This window comes from Cavia porcellus, unplaced genomic scaffold (genome assembly GCF_034190915.1).
Source record: "Cavia porcellus strain 051 isolate PalLab524CR breed Dunkin Hartley unplaced genomic scaffold, mCavPor4.1 scaffold_9, whole genome shotgun sequence".
In the NCBI taxonomy this organism is placed as follows: Eukaryota; Metazoa; Chordata; class Mammalia; order Rodentia; family Caviidae; genus Cavia; species Cavia porcellus.
Window position 1 is genome coordinate 44931852 of NW_026947492.1, and position 17847 is coordinate 44949698.

The 17847-nt window shown below is 37.8% G+C and overlaps 1 protein-coding gene across 3 annotated transcripts in view; it reads right to left on the reverse strand.

The window, feature by feature from the left end:
* Positions 1-2835: 2835 nt before the first annotated feature.
* The window catches only part of Folh1 (folate hydrolase 1), a 43288-nt gene continuing 28276 nt past the window's right edge, over positions 2836-17847 (reverse strand). For 2 of the 3 annotated variants that reach the window (XM_003468602.5, XM_003468600.5), the window contains 7 exons: positions 15151-15218; positions 12214-12305; positions 10958-11048; positions 8566-8830; positions 8167-8248; positions 5602-5694; positions 2836-4099 (listed from right to left, as the gene is read on the reverse strand). In XM_003468602.5, coding sequence (XP_003468650.1) covers positions 3910-4099; positions 5602-5694; positions 8167-8248; positions 8566-8830; positions 10958-11048; positions 12214-12305; positions 15151-15218 — 881 coding nt within the window. In that variant the 3' untranslated portion in view covers positions 2836-3909. Of the gene's footprint in view, positions 4100-5601; positions 5695-8153; positions 8249-8565; positions 8831-10957; positions 11049-12213; positions 12306-15150; positions 15219-17847 lie in introns of all 3 variants that reach the window. The other variant, XR_001200978.3, reaches the window with a different exon arrangement.

Genomic DNA, 17847 nt, shown 5'->3' on the forward strand with positions numbered 1-17847 from the left:
ATCCTTCAGGACTCAGACATGTATGAGAATATTTTTGCCTAAATAACCATTTTTATTTGACTTGGAGAGAGGTTCTCAAGGATTTCTCTGAATTTGTGATACTACTGCCACACAACTACCTGTTACCTGGCATTAGATAGGTGTCACCATCTCAAATTGTTTTGTGGTGTAGGAGTCAAACTCAGTTCTTCCAGTGCTGCACCCTGAGCTGTGTTCTCAGCCCTTCCAGTTAGATTGTGAATCTGGTCTGTTTATTGTGTCTCCAGCAAAATATTAGTGCAGAAAGATGTCTGTGATTTTACTTAACACCAACAATGAGGATACCTCTCGCAGCCCTATTACCCCTGAGCTACAACCACAGGCAGCACCAGAGGGGTGGAGCCACCCAAGCCCTCCAGAGTCACAATTTGCCATTGGCCAGGCAGGCTGGCCAGGGATGCTGGAAGTGAAACTGTACTAGTTAATGTTTGCTCTGCCAAATTTTTTTTCATTGTAATTATTCAGTAATTTTTAACTCCTCAAGAAAGGAAAAAAAGCTATCATTAAACAGAAGAAAAAATTTAAATATCCAATTTCAATGCAGAGAAAATTGAAGAAACAGACTGTGCTTGTTTTAGAGTTTGAGGAACTTGATTCCAGTCAGTTTGCAATTTACAAATTGATTTTCATTAAAAAACCAAACTGTTAATTTAAGACATCATGATTTGGGTGTGGTGGTGTATGCCTATAAAACTCACACTCTAAACTGAGGCAGGATTATTGGGAGGTCAAGGCCAGGCTGGGCTGCCCAGTGAGTTCAAAACCAGTCAGAACCATATCATGAGACATGGTCTCAGAAAACCAAGAATAAACCGTAATTAAATAAATCTTCATCAGAGATACGCGAAGCAAGTTTTCAACAAGAAACTACATAAGAAATCTTGCCTGGTGCTGTCTGCTCCTGCACCTATGCAGAGTTATAAGCAAAGAGGTAGGGATATTTTTTCTCTCACTAGTTTTATGGGTTTTTTTTTCTGAAGTTACACAATCTTTCATTTCCTTTTTGTCGCTCTAAACCAGTCTTTGCAAGAGCTTTAGCACTGAGACAAGTCAGGAAAATTCATGAAAATCTGGAATATTTCCAAATTGTAGACACTGAAACCTACATCTACTTCTACACAGGACTGAAGTGCATTCTGACATGTACTTTTTTCTAAAGCCATGCATTAGATACACATGAGAATTTTGTCTACATATTCATGTGTATAACTTGAAATAATGAGATTCTTAGAGAACAACAAAAGCTCTCTTCCAGAAATGACGGATCTCATTTCTTATTCTTTTGTGGCTGTGTTAGGAATTGAGCTGAGAGCATTGTGCTGAGCTACATTCCCAGCCCAGTTTTCATGGTTCCGCTGTGAGTGGCGCCTATTTTATGTTGCCTGGGCTGGGCTCGAGTTTGTGATCTTCCTCACTCACTATCCAAGTGCTTAGCTAACCAGCACAGACCCCACAGTTCCCTTTTCTCCTTTACTTTCTCTGTCTGTGCTGGGGATTGAATCTGCGGCCTCCCAGGTGTTAGACATCCATTCTAACATTGTACACTCCCAGACATTTAAAGGTATCTTTTGGCACAGTGTCTTGCTTAATTTCTCAGACTGACCTTCACTTTTTTAGCTTTAGCCTCTGGAGTAGCTAGGATCACAGTGTGCACAGAGATTTATAATCTCCTATCAGCAATGGCCTTTCTGAAAATGTATTTGGTGAGATAGATTTTCATATCCTAAAAATAACTTTTTAAAATGTTCCATGATTTTTAAAAGTATATAGAGTTGTACAACCATTAATTGTCTTTTATAGGACATTTCTATCATTCCAAGAATGGTACTCAATATCCATTAACGTTTAACTTCCATCTATCTTCCCCCCACCCTCTGGCAACTCTTACTCTGCTTTTGGGGTCCTTCAACTTGGCCTCACTAATATGCTGGACAGCACAAACTTCAATGTGGGAGCCCAAGGTCTATAAAAGTGGATTTTAAATGCACATTTGCAAGTATAGCAGTTATCTTGAGACTGAGCTTCCAAACTGTATTTCCTAATATGTCTGGGATACAAGTGCTCCTAACACTAGGAAGAGAGTTGAAAATGATTCTGCTTGTAAGTATTTTCAGAGATACTCAAGAAACCCCATTTGGGGAGAGTGAGAAGTGGTTGGGAGGAAAAGACCCTTTCTGACTCGGGGAAAACAAGGTGGATGTCTTATGTGCTTGTTAATCTTAACTGTCAACAAGTCTAGACTGAAAGACTGCTCAAAATTTCCCAACGGCGCAAATAAAAACTAAAAATACCTAGACTACTTCATTACCTGGGCTCCCAATCTGTTCCATAGAATCCTCCAATTTACAGGAAACACTGTCTTTGGAACACTTTTAGATGTCTTGGATAAAATATCCTAAGTGTCAGAATGGACTTTAACGAAACTGTTTCTAGTTTCCTTTTTGCCTATTAATCATGTATGTTATTTTTAAGTGTAACAATTCAACTTTCCACAGTTGTGAGAAGACAAGTTTCGAGGGGGCTCCAGAAGGTGTGCAGCAGGCTTTCCTAGCACAGACCCACAGCAACTCTGCTGTCGAGTGAGGCCCACGGTGGGGACGGCTCTTCACCGCCTGTTGTAGCTCAGCCCTCTGTGTTGTGGCCGGTTCTTTTATCTTTCACCTCTACAGAGAATTGTCTGGACCTTGACTGACAAGGGTAACTGTCAGGCACAGCAATGCTTGTTACGAGGGATACAGAAAGATACATGGCTGAAACCTTAAATGTGAATGGGCAAACGTAAGTATCAGAAAAAGATGCACATAGTATGAGTTTAATTATAAAATCAGAATATATACAAAGCTGAAACATAAGGGATACAGTCATGTGTGGTAAATTCATAAAAACAAGAAATAAATATAAAATTCAAGAAATTGATTATTTCTGGCACAAGAAGCACACTAGTCAGTAGCACAAGAAAATCAACAACAATTGAAAATGGTCCTTTTTCAATAGGGCTATTTAGTTTACAAATGTCCGTTTTGTTATTTTACATTATCTATTTATTTATGTTATATATTGTTTGTTTGTTTGTTTGAGACAGTGTGTCACTATGCCGTTCAGGCTGGCACTGAACTCATTATGTAGCCCAGGCTGGCCTTAAACTCAGCAACCCTTTCGCCTCAGCCTCCGGAGTGCTGGGATTATAGGTGTGTGTCACAATACCTGGCTAGATGTTTCTTAAAAAAGGCAGGGGATCAAGAGATAAGTGGAGGGGGAAGGGAGGAAGGGAAGGGAAGGGCAACAAATAAAGGAATTAAAATGTGTACATGCATAAACTCTACACAAGAAACATAAACATTATGTACTACAGATGAACAGATTAAATAAATAATAAAAAAGTATTGTCCTTTACAGTATAAAGTGGCTACATTTACTAGAAGTGGGTTTAGCTCAGAACTTCCCAGTAGGTATGGTGGGGAGAAATCCTCCCATGCTGGGGTGTCTAGGTCCCCCAGGGCCTAGGCATCTGGGGGAGCTGCCCTGTGTGTGTCCTGACACAGTGTGCTCAGGACTGGTGTTTTTCTCGTGTGCAGTGACATGGTTAGATCTGGAAGTGCTGTATTAGACTTGATGTTCTGATGTGATAGATAAGCATTGCTAGATGGAGCTGTTCTTAGTTTTAACATGAGTTCAACTTTTCAACTGCAGAATGCATTCTATAACTATACAATAACAATTGTCCATTTTTCTTGAATGGTTTACAATGAGAAGAAAAAAGTATATGTCTACACATGCATACTTATGACACACATATATATACCTATAATCTCACACTTTTATTTTTCAGTGTATCACAGCCATTCAGCAGGACCTCTTTCCAGTGTTCTCCTAGGCTACTTCTCTCAGTGTCCCTGCTGCAGCCTGCACTGTGAAGGCTGCAATAGAAATCTGTCTCTTCACTTCTGCCCAGGCCTTTGAAGGATCTGTCTTGCTTTTAATATCAAAGAGAGCATCATAAATTCCTGGGAATGATTCCCCTGCATACTTGTTGTGGCTGCTTGGAGCATAGATGATGTGCCTGTTAATAAAATAGCTTTCTGTTAATTAGTTGCATGAACAATATACAAGAGAAATCCAGAGTACTCTGGAATCCTGGATAGCACATTCCTGATTTATGATTTGAATAAGCCACTTGTCATATAAACTTCCACGTACACTAATCTCCAAAACATATGAGCACATATCACACTTTTACATGAAAGAAATAATCCAAATGTTTAATGACAGTAATAGCTGTTTACCCACTACTGATCATGTTCAGCATGGAAGAATTAACTTATTTAAAAAGAAAAGAATTTTAAAAATTATAAATTTTGAACTTTTTTTTTTTTTTTGGTCACTCTGGATATTAAGCACAGGTTTGGGTATGCTAGCCAAAGAATTAAAGCATTCTACTGCTGAGTTGTATCGCCAGCTACAATTTTTTAAATTCCCAGTAATAAATTTTACAAAGTTGGTATTAGTATTTCACAAAGGAGAAAACTGAGGTCTGAGAAGTTAAAAAATATTTGCTGCAATGAGCCCTCCAGATAAGTATTGACATCAGTCGCCTCCTGACTGTATCACTGGGATCATTAAGTCCTGTTTGCAACCAGCCAACTTACTACTGAATTTATCTCCTTTTTGAAAAAAGGCATATGAACATGTTACAGTGCTTTGCTGAAAGCATGAAAAGTCATTAAAATAAATCTGTAACATTCCACATGATCTAGGTAAAGGCTGCTCCATTGAAGGGGCAAGCAAGTTCATATACCAGCCCTTGAAGAGGACAAGTAGCAAATCAGAGAGGTGCAGAGGCACAGGAACGCTGCTGTTTGCAAACCAGTTACCCCATCTGGATGACAGCTTTCTTACTCTCAACACCAGCCCTCTGGTATTGCCTACACAGAAAGACGGGGCTGTTTGATGCTCTCATTTTGCAACACTTATACAATCAATTCAAAAACAGTTGGTACCTGTCAGGTATAAATGTACTTTTAAAAATCTACAAGGGTGGGGCTGGGGATTTAGCTCAGTGGTATAAGCACCTGCCTTGCAAGCAAGCAGTCATGAGTTTGATACCTGGTACCGATTAAAAAACAAATCTATGAGGGAAACCTTAAATGTTAGCAATGAAGGACTGAATAAACATATATTTCCTATTACACATATCCATATATAGATTTATTGTTATATTTACAAATAAACACCAATATATTTAAAATAGGAGACTGAATAATATCAAAATATAAAAATGACAATATTTAGCTGATGAGATTGGGGCAATTTGTGTTTCTTGCTGAGTCTTTCTGAATCTTCTAAATTTAAAAATTTTCTTTTGTAATCAGAGATGAAAAACAACATGCCAGAAAGAAAGACGTGTGTAGATCATATTATATTATATAAAATATATTTATTGCCTATTACATTTAGTTTTAAATTTTCTATTTGGGTGAAGGACATCAACTATGATATACTTTCTATAGTGCAAAAACATTTTAAAATGATACTAGAATGACTAGATACTATTTTTTTCCTTACCTATAGAAAGGTCTGTCTGGTAACCCTAAAGGATCAATGAATGCTCGTTCCAGAAACATCAGTTGGTCATTCATAATTCTCAATAGTATGGGGCTAAAAAGTAAATGTAATGATTATAACATCACGTACATTTATATACTACTCAGCAAACTAAAAAGCAGCAAAAATAACAGGAGCATATATAATTTAAATTATAAATTTTAAAAATTTAAAATACAAATTTTAAAAATCCTATAAAATACTATTCTTCAGAGCTTTATAAAACAGTGCTGTGGCAGTGGAAAATATAACCCACTTTAGGTGTACTGAAATAATAATTGATAAGCCCAGATATTTATATATAAGAGATCCTGATAACATCATAAGTAATACTAATGCTTTTGTGAACTAATCTCATTAGTCAGTGATTATATTCACTAGGTTCCTGGAAAGTTACCAACAGTTCGCAAAAGACAAACAGTTAATATTCTTCTTCTTAAACTTGTCATGAACATAAGCATTTACTTTATCCTTTCAATGATATTCAAGTATCTGCAATGTTTCAAACATTCCCACAGAGCTCACTCAATTCCAGAGGCTAGTGGTGAAGCTGTTATTATACTAGGAATAACGATATCATTGAACTTCTGTCAACCAGTCTTGAGTAGTTCAACAATGACTTACTGAATTCAATATACTAACTCTGCCTAATTAATGAGAAATAACTATTAAAATAAGGAATATGCTTATTAACTAGATCTTAATTTTTAAGTTAGTTTTAGTAACAGCTCTCAGTGATCACCTACTGTTCCTAAGGTCTATACAATGTGTTATTTTTATCTTCAGAACAATTCTACAAGCTGCAGGGGAAGAGCTGTACTGTATAAACTAAGTTCAGGTTGTTAATCAACAGGCCCAAGTTCACAAACAAAGTTTTGGAGTAAAACAGAAGGTAAATGTTCTTCTTTCAGTGTACTATGTTGACAAAATGAAAACAGAAATAACTAAAGACCTTACAATTTAGATTTGAGCTACATATATTCTTTTCTATTTCTTTAAGACAGGGTCTCATTGTGTGCTCCAGGTTGGCCTTCCCACAGTGATCTTTCTTCCTCAGCCTTTCAAGTAAACTATCTTCAAAAAGTATTTATTTGGCATCATTTACCAGTTTTTGTAATTGTATGAAAGAAGTCCAGATTTGTTAGCAGCTCATATAAATAAGAGGTGATTAAATGAAAGATAAATTCACAAATATTGCTATGAAACAAGAATTCACGCCGACACACATACGTGGAAATGCACAAACACACACATGCAACTTTGTCTCCTTTCCCCACCTCCAACCCTCTCTTCTCCCTGCTCCCTTCACATCTCTCCATCTCTGCCTCTGTCTGTCTTGCTGGATTTCTGATTCTGTGGCTATACTTCAAAACCCTTGTATGTTCCTTATGTGGAGCAGAGTTCAATTTGCAGTAAAGAAAGACGTAAATGCTTAAAGAGACAGAACAGGATGGCTGACCCTCCCCCAACAGGTGCTTTTTACTTTGTTTTAGTCAGCCAAAGCCGCCTGGGGCCAGTGGAGACTCAAGCTCCTCTCTAGGTCTGAGTGCTGGCTTACAGCCTCTGCCGCCCTGGACCTGCCAGCCAAGAGTGTAGCTCCACTGCACAAACATGTGGCTGGACCTCAGGTCACAACTGTCATCCTGTCAAGCCATGCCTGGAAGGGCTTAACTGGCTGCCAATGGGCGCCTTGGGCACTCTTTGGAGACCTGGGTATCTATGGTTACCACAGCAATTACAGAGCTTGTGGCAGCTTCTATTAAACTGACATCTCCTTAGTACTGATATATTTTTCCCTTCTACATTAAACTTATGTTCAAATCATGGTTTATAGTTAGGATTTTATAAAGAATGAATCCTAAATGCTTAGCACTTCCAAAACAAATGGCTTCACAATATTTACTCTTCTGGATAAGCTGAATTTTGCCAGCTGGGGGCACCACTGAGTGCAGCACATGGTACCTCAGCTCAGAAACTTCATTCTTTGAACAATTTTGATCACAAACTGAATTTGACAACCACAGAATCAAATTTAACAGTTAGGTTCAACACTGAGTTTATTGGGAAATTAAATTCAGTTCTCCTTCAACTGGCTTGCAACCAGAATGGTGCAAAGAAGTTTGTGAGCCGAGGTATCACTGTATTTCCATACGGCAATAACCACTTCAAGAAGAGGAAAAAAAAAGCGCAATACGCTCTAGGAGTAAGATCATTTGAGGGACGCTGTACAGACAGTGAAAGAGCAAGAAATACAAGTGGAAACAGCCAGGGTCACACAGCAGAGAGCGCTCAGTGTTAAGAGGTGGATGCTGACACTCATTCACTGGCAGTGAGGAGGTGCTGTGCCTCTCACTGGCACACTCCCACTCAGAATTCAGAAAGAGGTCTTGGAGGGACGCAGCACCCGTGTGGAGGGTGCACTGGGGCAGAGGAAGACAGAAACCAGCAGAATCTCATTTGAAGATATTTTGGCAATAAAGGTGTCAACTTTTAATTATCTATGATATACATACATGCAGAACATACTTGCTTTTGTCTAAGCTTTGAAGTCGCTTGTTGAACTTAGAAGCTATTTCTGTAAAATTGTTTATTGCAGAAAACAGCGAATCTGAAATAGAAATTGGAATCATCAAAAATTAAGAACATAAGTTCTAATAGTATCTTTCTTTAGTTTTAAAAATTGGAATAGACAAGTAGACAAGTTTTTGTGTTTTATAAAGCATTATATTTTGAGTATTTCAATATGTTAGTATCTATGATGTATCCATATACATATATATTCTATGAATGTATTCAGAGACATAAACAGAATATTTGGCCATGAAGAATAGTAGTAAACAATAAATGACCTAGTGTACATTATTGCATTTTAGAAGTTAATGGGAACATACAAATAACAAATTTCAAAGAGGAAGTGTAACATACCAAATGATACACTGTATGTTTTCATTTCCTGTGGATATTTCATCGAAATATTGTAGATTTTGTCAGCGTATTTTTTTAAAACTACAGCATAATCTTGACAATTGAAAGGGAGCACTACGGAATTGGCCAGTTCAAACACCATCCCTCCTCGAACCTGGGCCACAGTGAGGTGGTATTTAAACGTTGGATCATAAAATTTTTCCACCAACTCGTAAGTTTCATAGACACTATGGTATAGAGGATAGTTGCTGAATTTGTTTGTTTCCTACAAAAAAACCACAAACGCATCTTTCGTAAGATAGCTTATAACAAAATGCATAGCACTGTATTTACTAGTATTATCTGTAAGAATATTTGATCAATGATGAATAAAGAAAAAACACTTGAGCACATCAGTAAGTTACTTAATAAAGGGCTAATATTATAGTACTATAATATATTCTAGGCTTGTACCAAATAAAGTACGTAACTACATGGTATAAACGATATTACTGAAACATTATTTTGGAGATATGTAAATAAGCTAACTAATGAGAGCCAGCCAGTGCAGAGCCACCTGTCTGTAATCCTAGCACTCTGGGAAGCTGAGGCAAGAGGATCACAAGTGTGAGCCCAGTTTGCGCAACGACTGTATCTCAGAATAAAAAAGCTATCCGTACGTCCGGGGATGTGCCTCAACCCAAGGGCCCCGGGTTTAATACCCAAATACCACACACACATGCACACACACACACAAGAAGGAGAAACGAGAAATGTGAAGGCTGAAACACTTCAAGTGCTGCATTTGAAGAAAAATAATTTTAGAAAGCCAGAAAATTGCCAGGGTGAGAGTAAGGAAGCATTATGTAATACTGCATAGGAAAGTATGCCGACGTGTTTAATAACAACGGAAATTCTGTACATTAATGCATCTCCAAGCACAGTGAGTTGAAAGAGCAGTTAGGGGTTCAGTAGTGAACCCAAACTCTCACCAAGGCGAGAGAAGGGATGTTCACATAGGAATGAGGACAATCGGCAACATGCATAAAAGTCATATCAAATTAAACCACATGTTCCTAATTTGTGCCTTTTAATCACTTTTCAAATTGCTTATTTTTGTAGCTGATACAAAAGAACACTTTATGTAGTGGTGTGCTGAAGAGACATGTTCTACAGTTAGTCAGCCACAGTTTGAATCCAAAGATTTGACACCAAAAACTTGTGGTGGTCACTTGACCTTTCTTTGCTGTAATTTTCTTATAAGGAAAATGGCGGTAATATTAATATCTATTATTATCACCCCACGGAATGCTGCCTAATGTCCCAAGGGCAGGAGGTTAAGGATTTCCTGTCTGAGAAAAATAACTAGACAAAGAAAGATCTACAGATATTTAATATTGTTTGTAAATTCCTGCTTTTCTTCTGGGACATGAGCTCAGTGGAAATCTGCAAAGAGCTCAGTCTCATCTCCCTACTGCAATATACTGAGGTGCAATGGTCTTGAATAAAGTCTCCCTCTCATAAAATGAGTACCAGAATACTCCTTAACACAAAATCACATACAAAACATAGTAAATAATACTATGAACTACTGTTTATAAACATGGAGGTAGGTAGGTATCAATTAAAAAAAAACCCAAAACTGCAAGACTGCATCTGATGATTGGACATCAGGTATGTGATATTGAAATGAGGTAAGAAACCACTGTTTTTAGTTATAAGCTGTTATAAAACTGCTCGAGATTTTAGAAACCATGTATTTATGGTACTTTGACGTAAATGAAACCTAAAATCATCAACACGAACACATCAAAAACCCTCATCACTTTTAAGTGTTTCTTGTGCATTATTTCACTTGATATTTAACCATGTGTGAATGTTTTAATGAATGGATCTATAAGAAGAGATAAACATCCATATATTTTCAGATCTTACATAGATTGATTTTGAATGATAAAAGTCAAAATAATTCTGTATTTCTAACTTAAATGACTGAGTGGATGTAATGCCACCAAATAACTCAGAAACAATAAAAAAAAGTTAAAAGTTGTAGGCAGGGGTATTGGTGGCAAGTGGCATTTGAATTATGGGCTTAAGACACCATATGCAGGAACAATTCTATGTAGTATTAAGACCACTAACCACAAAAGCATCTTCCTTCTGCTTTCAAAGTCTTCTATTATGCTAGCGAGTGAGCCACTTTTTGAAGTAACTTCTTTATATAGTTCAAATGGATTCATAATTTTGAAGAATTTATTGAAATAGATTCACCTGGGGCTGGGGATTTAGCTCAGCGGCGTAAGCTCCTGCCTTGCAAGCAGGCAGTCGTGAGTTCGATCCTCGGTACTGATAAAAAGGAAAAAGACAAAAAAAAAAAAAAAAAAAAAAAAAAGAAAGAAAGAAATAGACTCACCCAATTTTTAGTATAGCGTGCTCTGCCGGAAGCAATTCCAAGTCTCTGGAAGAACACTTCAAAATCATTACCAGACCCCAGTTTGCTAATCCTTAAGGAATAAAAGAACAGAATTATTTCAGAATAAGTTTTTCATCAAGTACAAAAGAGTCACTTCTCTGTAACTATTCTGTGAGGTGACTGTTTTATGTCATATGTTAAAGAATATTCCTAAAGTTGGAAAATGTTTTCCTTCAGATTAATTCATTCTACGTATCATCTATCTTTGTTGTATGTTATAAAGTGAAAAGCAATCTTTTTTCAAATAATATAGAGATAAACTCTTTTAAATAATTCAAATTATTCATACTATTGATAACTACATTTATAAACTACTGAGATATTTGTGCCTCATCTTTTGCTGAATGATGCTCATATTATTAGAATAACATTTTAACTCTATGTTAAGCAAAAAAGAATAACCATACAATGACAATGTGACAGCAATGTAATGGGCATCATCATTATCTCCATTATAAATTTTTAAAAGTACACAAAGTATAAAATGATTAAAGAATTCAGTGTGGGTTTAAGTAAAGATTACTCTAAAAGACATAATGTCACTAGTATGCCTCAAAACTGTCCCCCTCCTCAGAGCATCCTTGTCCCACTGTCCTTTCATTCTTGCCACATTGTGAAACAGATCGGAAGTCCTCTTTCCATGAGATGTGACAAAAAAAAACACAGCAAGTGCTGCTGCTGAGCACCATCCGACAGGAAGGCACGCCCTAAAGACACCAGTGTGTCCTCATCCGCTCAGTTCACCAGGCAACTTCTGGCTCGTCCCAGAAGTTACAATGACCACAAAAGGTAAGCATTTTCAACTGATTCGGACATTAAGGCAGCCAGGCAGTGAAACTAAAAACACTCAAGAAACAGGATTTTCAAAACTGCTTCAGAACCAGTGGCAAGAATGCCAGAAGAAGGGGCCCCAGGTGAGGCAGAGTATTTGGAGGGAGATTAATGGTGATGTGTCTTATACACTGATAATTTGTTAGGACACTGAAACAGTCACTGTATTTTTTATCATACATCGTAAGTATTATTGTAACGAGAATCTTTTGTTTTTTGACTATTGATTTAACTAGGTTTGAATTTACTTTAGCAGATTTTGAATCTTTTTGAAATTTTATAAATGATTGAAAGAAAATATTTTTATTTTCAGAGCCACTCCACCCAACAATGAAATTCAGTAGAAAGTGTGAGTGGGTGTTTACCTGGGTACGCCACTGAGCTCATGGGAAGGACTTTTCTCACTCCAGCTCTCATAAAGAGACTTGCCTTCGAAGCCTTCATCGGGGCTCTGCAGCTGCACACATCAAAAAGGGAAGAGAACCCTTACATATCAGAAGTATTCAAACTCCAGTGTCCATTAAACGGAGTAAACAGCTACACTGCAGAGCAGCACGACAGAAGATGTGATCTCTGTTATCAGCTGTCAGTTAAGAACTATGTATGGTTCAGTGAGTACTTGGCAAATATGTGCAAAGCCCTGGGCTCCATTCCCAGCCTCAGGGAAAAATCAGAAAAAGAAAAGAAAGGAACGAACATGAGGCACAACATTACTGAACCATTGTCTTCAGAAATGTTAGTCATATTTATGATTGTATATGTGCAGTTTCCTAAAATGAAGGGTACTCCTTTTATAGACATGTTTCTGCTTTCCATAAAAAATGAAATAAAAGAACCAAGCTGGTTAAGGCAAGATAGTTCTTTTATACTGCTTCTTGACAGTAAGACTGTCAAATTCCTTAAATAATGCATAGTAATATGCATTGTAATTAATATTTTCCTTAAATAAGTGGTTATCTGTTCTAACTGTGTTAATCACATGGCTTTAAATCCATTTTATGGTTTCATAGAGAAAATACTGAAGAAGCAAAGTAACTAATTATTGAATTCTAGATTCAGTATTCTATGTACCAAAACTATTTAGCAAAATTAGATAATGTATGGTATGAAATGTTTTAAGAAATAAATTAGATATGAAAATTTAGTAAGTGAAATGTAATATTTTTGATCAAATTCAATTCAAAAAGTTTGAAGAGTACCTACACTATTTAAGGGGCTTTTTTGCTGATGCCAAGGATACAAAGTCCGTCAGTAAGACACATATAATGTTCAGCACAAAATGTGGAAACCAATGTGCTATGTGCTGTAACAGATGTATCTAAAAATGTTTACAGAGACAGAAGTTAAATTTGCAGGGCGTGAAGAGAGTTGGAAACTGGAACTTATGCCAACTTCTTAGCTTATAAAATATGAATAAAAAGAAATAATACTTCACTCAAGTTTATAAATTTACACAAATCTTTGCTATCATGGACAATACACTTTACTAAGAAATGTACCTTTGAAATAAGAAATGTACCTTTCAAATATATACTAAAATTTCAACTTATCAGCAAAACTTAAAAAAACTGCACATCATTTTTCTAAAATAAAAAATGAAACAAAAAACTTCCAGCATCATGTATTTCAAGTCTGACCTTGAGAAATTTCACCAATTTTAACAGGATGCTACCAAATCAACTGGTAAACAATAACTGCTAAGCTCTCTCAGCGTTTATTCTAAATTACCTGAATTGTGGTAATTCTCTGAAATAGCATGGATTCATATATTTAAAGTTTTATGTTACATAGTGATTGATAAAACTGCAGGAAAATGATGGATCTCTCAAATTACTAGTAAGTACATGTTTTCAAATTAATTAAAATTGTCCATTCCAATGTGAGAAAATATTTAATTAATTCTCTGCTTTTGAAACCGCAGCTTAATAATATGCATGTTTTATTTACAATCTTTTTCTGAAGCACTTTAATTTGTTACTGGAAATTACACTTAGTTGGTAATTCTTTTTGTTTAGTTGGTTTTATTTTTTTTTGAGACAGCATCTTGCTATCCAGTTCAGGCTGGCCTTGAGCTCACTTTGTAGCCCATGATGGTACAAACTTATAACAATCCTGCTGTCTTAGCTTCCCAAGTGCTGGGATTACAGGTGTGCACCACCGTGCCCAGCCTTTAACTGGTAATTCTAATTAATGGTTTTTCTGCTGTTTTTCGTTTTAGTTCAAGTCACTTTCACTTAATTAGTAGTAAAAAAAAATCTGGCATGCAAAAACTCCTTAGTTTTGGCTAACCTGGATTAGGAACAACGGAGTTGGAATATGAAGAATTAAAGTGAAGAGATGCTATTCTACAGGAACTGATGTATAACCTCTCAGCCATGTTCCATGCCTTCTGCTGTTGAGAGGATCAAGATTAACAATGAAATGTTTTGCCAGCCTCAGTGGGGCTGGATGACTGCAGTCCAAGGCGTAAGTCTGGAAAGGAAGAGTAAGACCTCACCTAATTTCTGCCCCCAAATGATTTGGTGTTTCCATTCGTCAGCTTTATTCTAGCTTTGATGAAACATCTGTCTCTCACAATTTTAAGGAGGAGAAATTTATTTTGGCTCACGGTATCAGAGGTTTCAGTCCATGGCTGCTGGCTCCAAGGCGGGAACATCATGGTGGAAGGGTGTCGTGCAGCTAAGCTGCTCTCCTTATGGTGATCAGGAAGCAGAAGCCTAACAGGAGATACCCCCACCAGAAGCGCACTCCCTTGTGATCCATCTCAGACTGGGCTTCCCCTCAGCTATGAACACTGGTAGATTAATCTCCTCATGAGTGCAGTGCCCCTAAGACAATAACCACTCCAGGAGTCTCTTAATTCAGCCAAATTGGCAAGATGAACTGGCAGTATTTTTATGCATACTCTCATTTAGAACATTTGGCTATTTTTGTGCATTGGTCTGAGTTATTTGGAATCAATGAATATAATGCAGTTATGAAATTAAAGAGTTAGACTGCAGGACCATGAATTGGTTCAGCTACAGAACAAGCTGTGTAACTTTAGCAACTAGTATTTTTTGAGCTTGGTCTCCTTATTTTTAAGTGGGGGACGGCAGACACAGTACTATCCGCAGGCTGCCTCGCTGTGTGGGAAGAGAGGAAGCGGTGTACATAAACAAGCTGAGGTGATGTTCCATGGATATTTGTTACATGAAAAAGACCACACGTTCTAAAAGACCATCAGTGTTAACAAAAGTAGTGACATCTCAAGAAAGCATCACTTGTAGAACACAGATTTTCTTATATGTAATTATTTTTACCTCTTTTGTTAGATTGTATACCAAGCTGTACATCAGTGGTGTACAATCAACCCTTAGAGTGTAGTTTCCTGAAAGATAAGGAAAAAATAGAATTGTTTTTTATTGTTACATTTTGTTATTCTAAGACCACTGCTAACTCCCTAGGCAGAACGATCCTTTTAAAACCTAAATTTAATTAAACTCCAAGTGTTCCCATCTCACGCTGTGAAATCCATGATCTTCACCACGGCCTGCAGTGTCAGATGTGAAACAATCACTTCATCTCTCCAAATCTTTATCTCCCGTTCTGCCCAAATATACCTCCTTGGGATCTTTGCACATAGTTTCCTCATTTTGCATAACTTACTGCTTCTTTGGTTTCACGTTTTCTGAGATACTTCCCCTGACCATGCTACATGAAATGGCACAATCTCTATGCCCTAGCCTGGCTACTTCCTTCTCTAATCCTTGGTCTATTTTTCTCCACATTACTCGTCTATCTAATACATTAAATACTTATTGTCTTGTTATTAGTCCTTCTACAAGTCTGTAAGTTTCATGGAGCGGGTGCTGTCTTTTATTCGCCACCATGTCCTTCCCATGTTTACAACAGTTTCAGTATTTAGCATTTACCCAGGAAGTACATGAAGTCCCTGATTTATGAATAAGTTCCGCTCTGGCAGAAAGTTCACAAATCGGATTCCCTCCTAAGTTCCACAAAGTGAGGCTTATACCTCACATACAAACATACAATGTACAGCACAAAAAAACCAAATGCACACACCCAAATACAGTAAATCTACAACAGTACCCCATCACACGGTACAGTAAGCACAGAAGCACAAACCCTGACAACACCCAGCAGACACACGAGCTACTTCCACGATTTGTGAGTGTTGTAACTGGAAGTCCATTTGCATCTGTGAAACAGCTAGAATGCTCCTAAGTGGGGGACTTGATGTATTGTTGGAGACCACTACGAAGTGGCTCTGAGTAGGATTTAAATTTTACTAATTAGCTTTCTATGTTTATCTGTGCGTCTGTTCTAGGCCTTGGCGACGGGAGTTGATTCATAGTAAGTGAACCTCTATGAATCACTGGTCCTGGCTGAGGCCTGCAGTGGCCTGTGAGGCCAGAGATACTTCAGAGGGCAAGATAAGGCCACAGCTGAAGACACCTTGGCTCCAACACTAACTAAGTAAATAGAGATTGCAGCGAAGGAATTTCACTCCTGCAGTCACACTCCTACCATAAATGTCAACTTGGAGATAGAACAGTTCTCCTAAATTGCTGTAATTTACTACTTGGAGAAGTCTTTGAAATGACTCCCAAGGTCCTGCTCATTTCCCGTGCTTTCCTCAGTTTCCCCAACTTTTGTGCTTGGTCCTAATAAAAGTGGGCTGATCCAGGATGTCTTTGTCTTAACCCTCAGAGTCTCGAGCTCAGCTAACGGGTTTTGACCCTCCTGGAGCCCTAAAATCATATAACTTGTCTCAATGTATTTAAGCCTCCACTGTACACTCATTTGGGAGATCGGGGATCTAGGTCAGGACCCGATAGTGTATCCCTTGTAAAAAAGAATTTGTGAGGCAGCTGCTCTCTAGCTGGTTCAGGAGAGAGTAGAAAGGACACCTCCTACACCTCAGGAGGGCAGGGCTGCTGGGTGCAGAGAAGCATCTTGGAGCCCTGCAGCCTGTGGAGGGAAGCAGGGGGTGGGGGTGGCAGCTGCTGCCTCTGGGACACTGGCGGGGGGCATCACAAGCCTTTAGTTAAGTCTGAGTCTCCAAGAACCCAAAGGTTTTGGCAGCTTGGTGCAAACAGCAACGGCACTCCCAGCTATGGACAAGGCCTCCATACCAATGTGCAGAAATGGCACAAGCATAGGACTCACTCAGAGGATGCCAAGTCACCTAACCCAAAGCTAACAACCGTATCTGGAAAAAGCCGAAGATGAGGCTTTAAAAATAATCACAACCCAAGTTATAGAATTTGGAAAGGTGATTTTCGAATTCAAAAATTCACCTGGAAAAATAAATACCAACAAGTAGCTGTGTAAATACAGAAGTGCTCCTTCAAGAGCAGGCGAGGAGAAGGCGGACAGGGGAAGAAGACAGAGAAAAAAGAATTAAGATGTGTTAGATACATGCACCACCTTCCCACGGCGAATGCAATCATTATGTCTTATAAACATGTACTAATAAGAAATGAAAGACTTGCCTTTAAGAGTGTAAACCGACAGGGGAGTACTTTGGCAGTATTTATTACAATTTAAGTGCATATATTCTAGGATCACACAATTATACTTGTAGCTCTGTATCCTCCTCTTACCTTACACAGATTGAGACATTGAGATATGAAAATAAAACTATATTTACTGGAGAAAAATGAAATAGAGAATTGCCTCATATTTGGGCTACAGAATATCCTGCAGAAGTCCGTCAAGCCTTTGTTTGTGTTTTCATTTTAGTTTTTTTTTTTTTTTTTTCTCCCAGTACTGGTAATTGAAATCAGTGACATTGAGCTAATCTCATCCCTTTTAATGTTCTTATTTTGAGACAGGATCTCACTAATTTGCTCATACTAGGCTCAAGTCTGCCATCCTCCTGCCTCAGTGTTGTGAGCAGCTGGAATTAGAGCTGTGTTCATTGTGCTCAGCTTGTTTTGCTTTGTAAGTGAAGTAGATCACTGGGGATCACGGATAAGGCAGGTATTGTACAA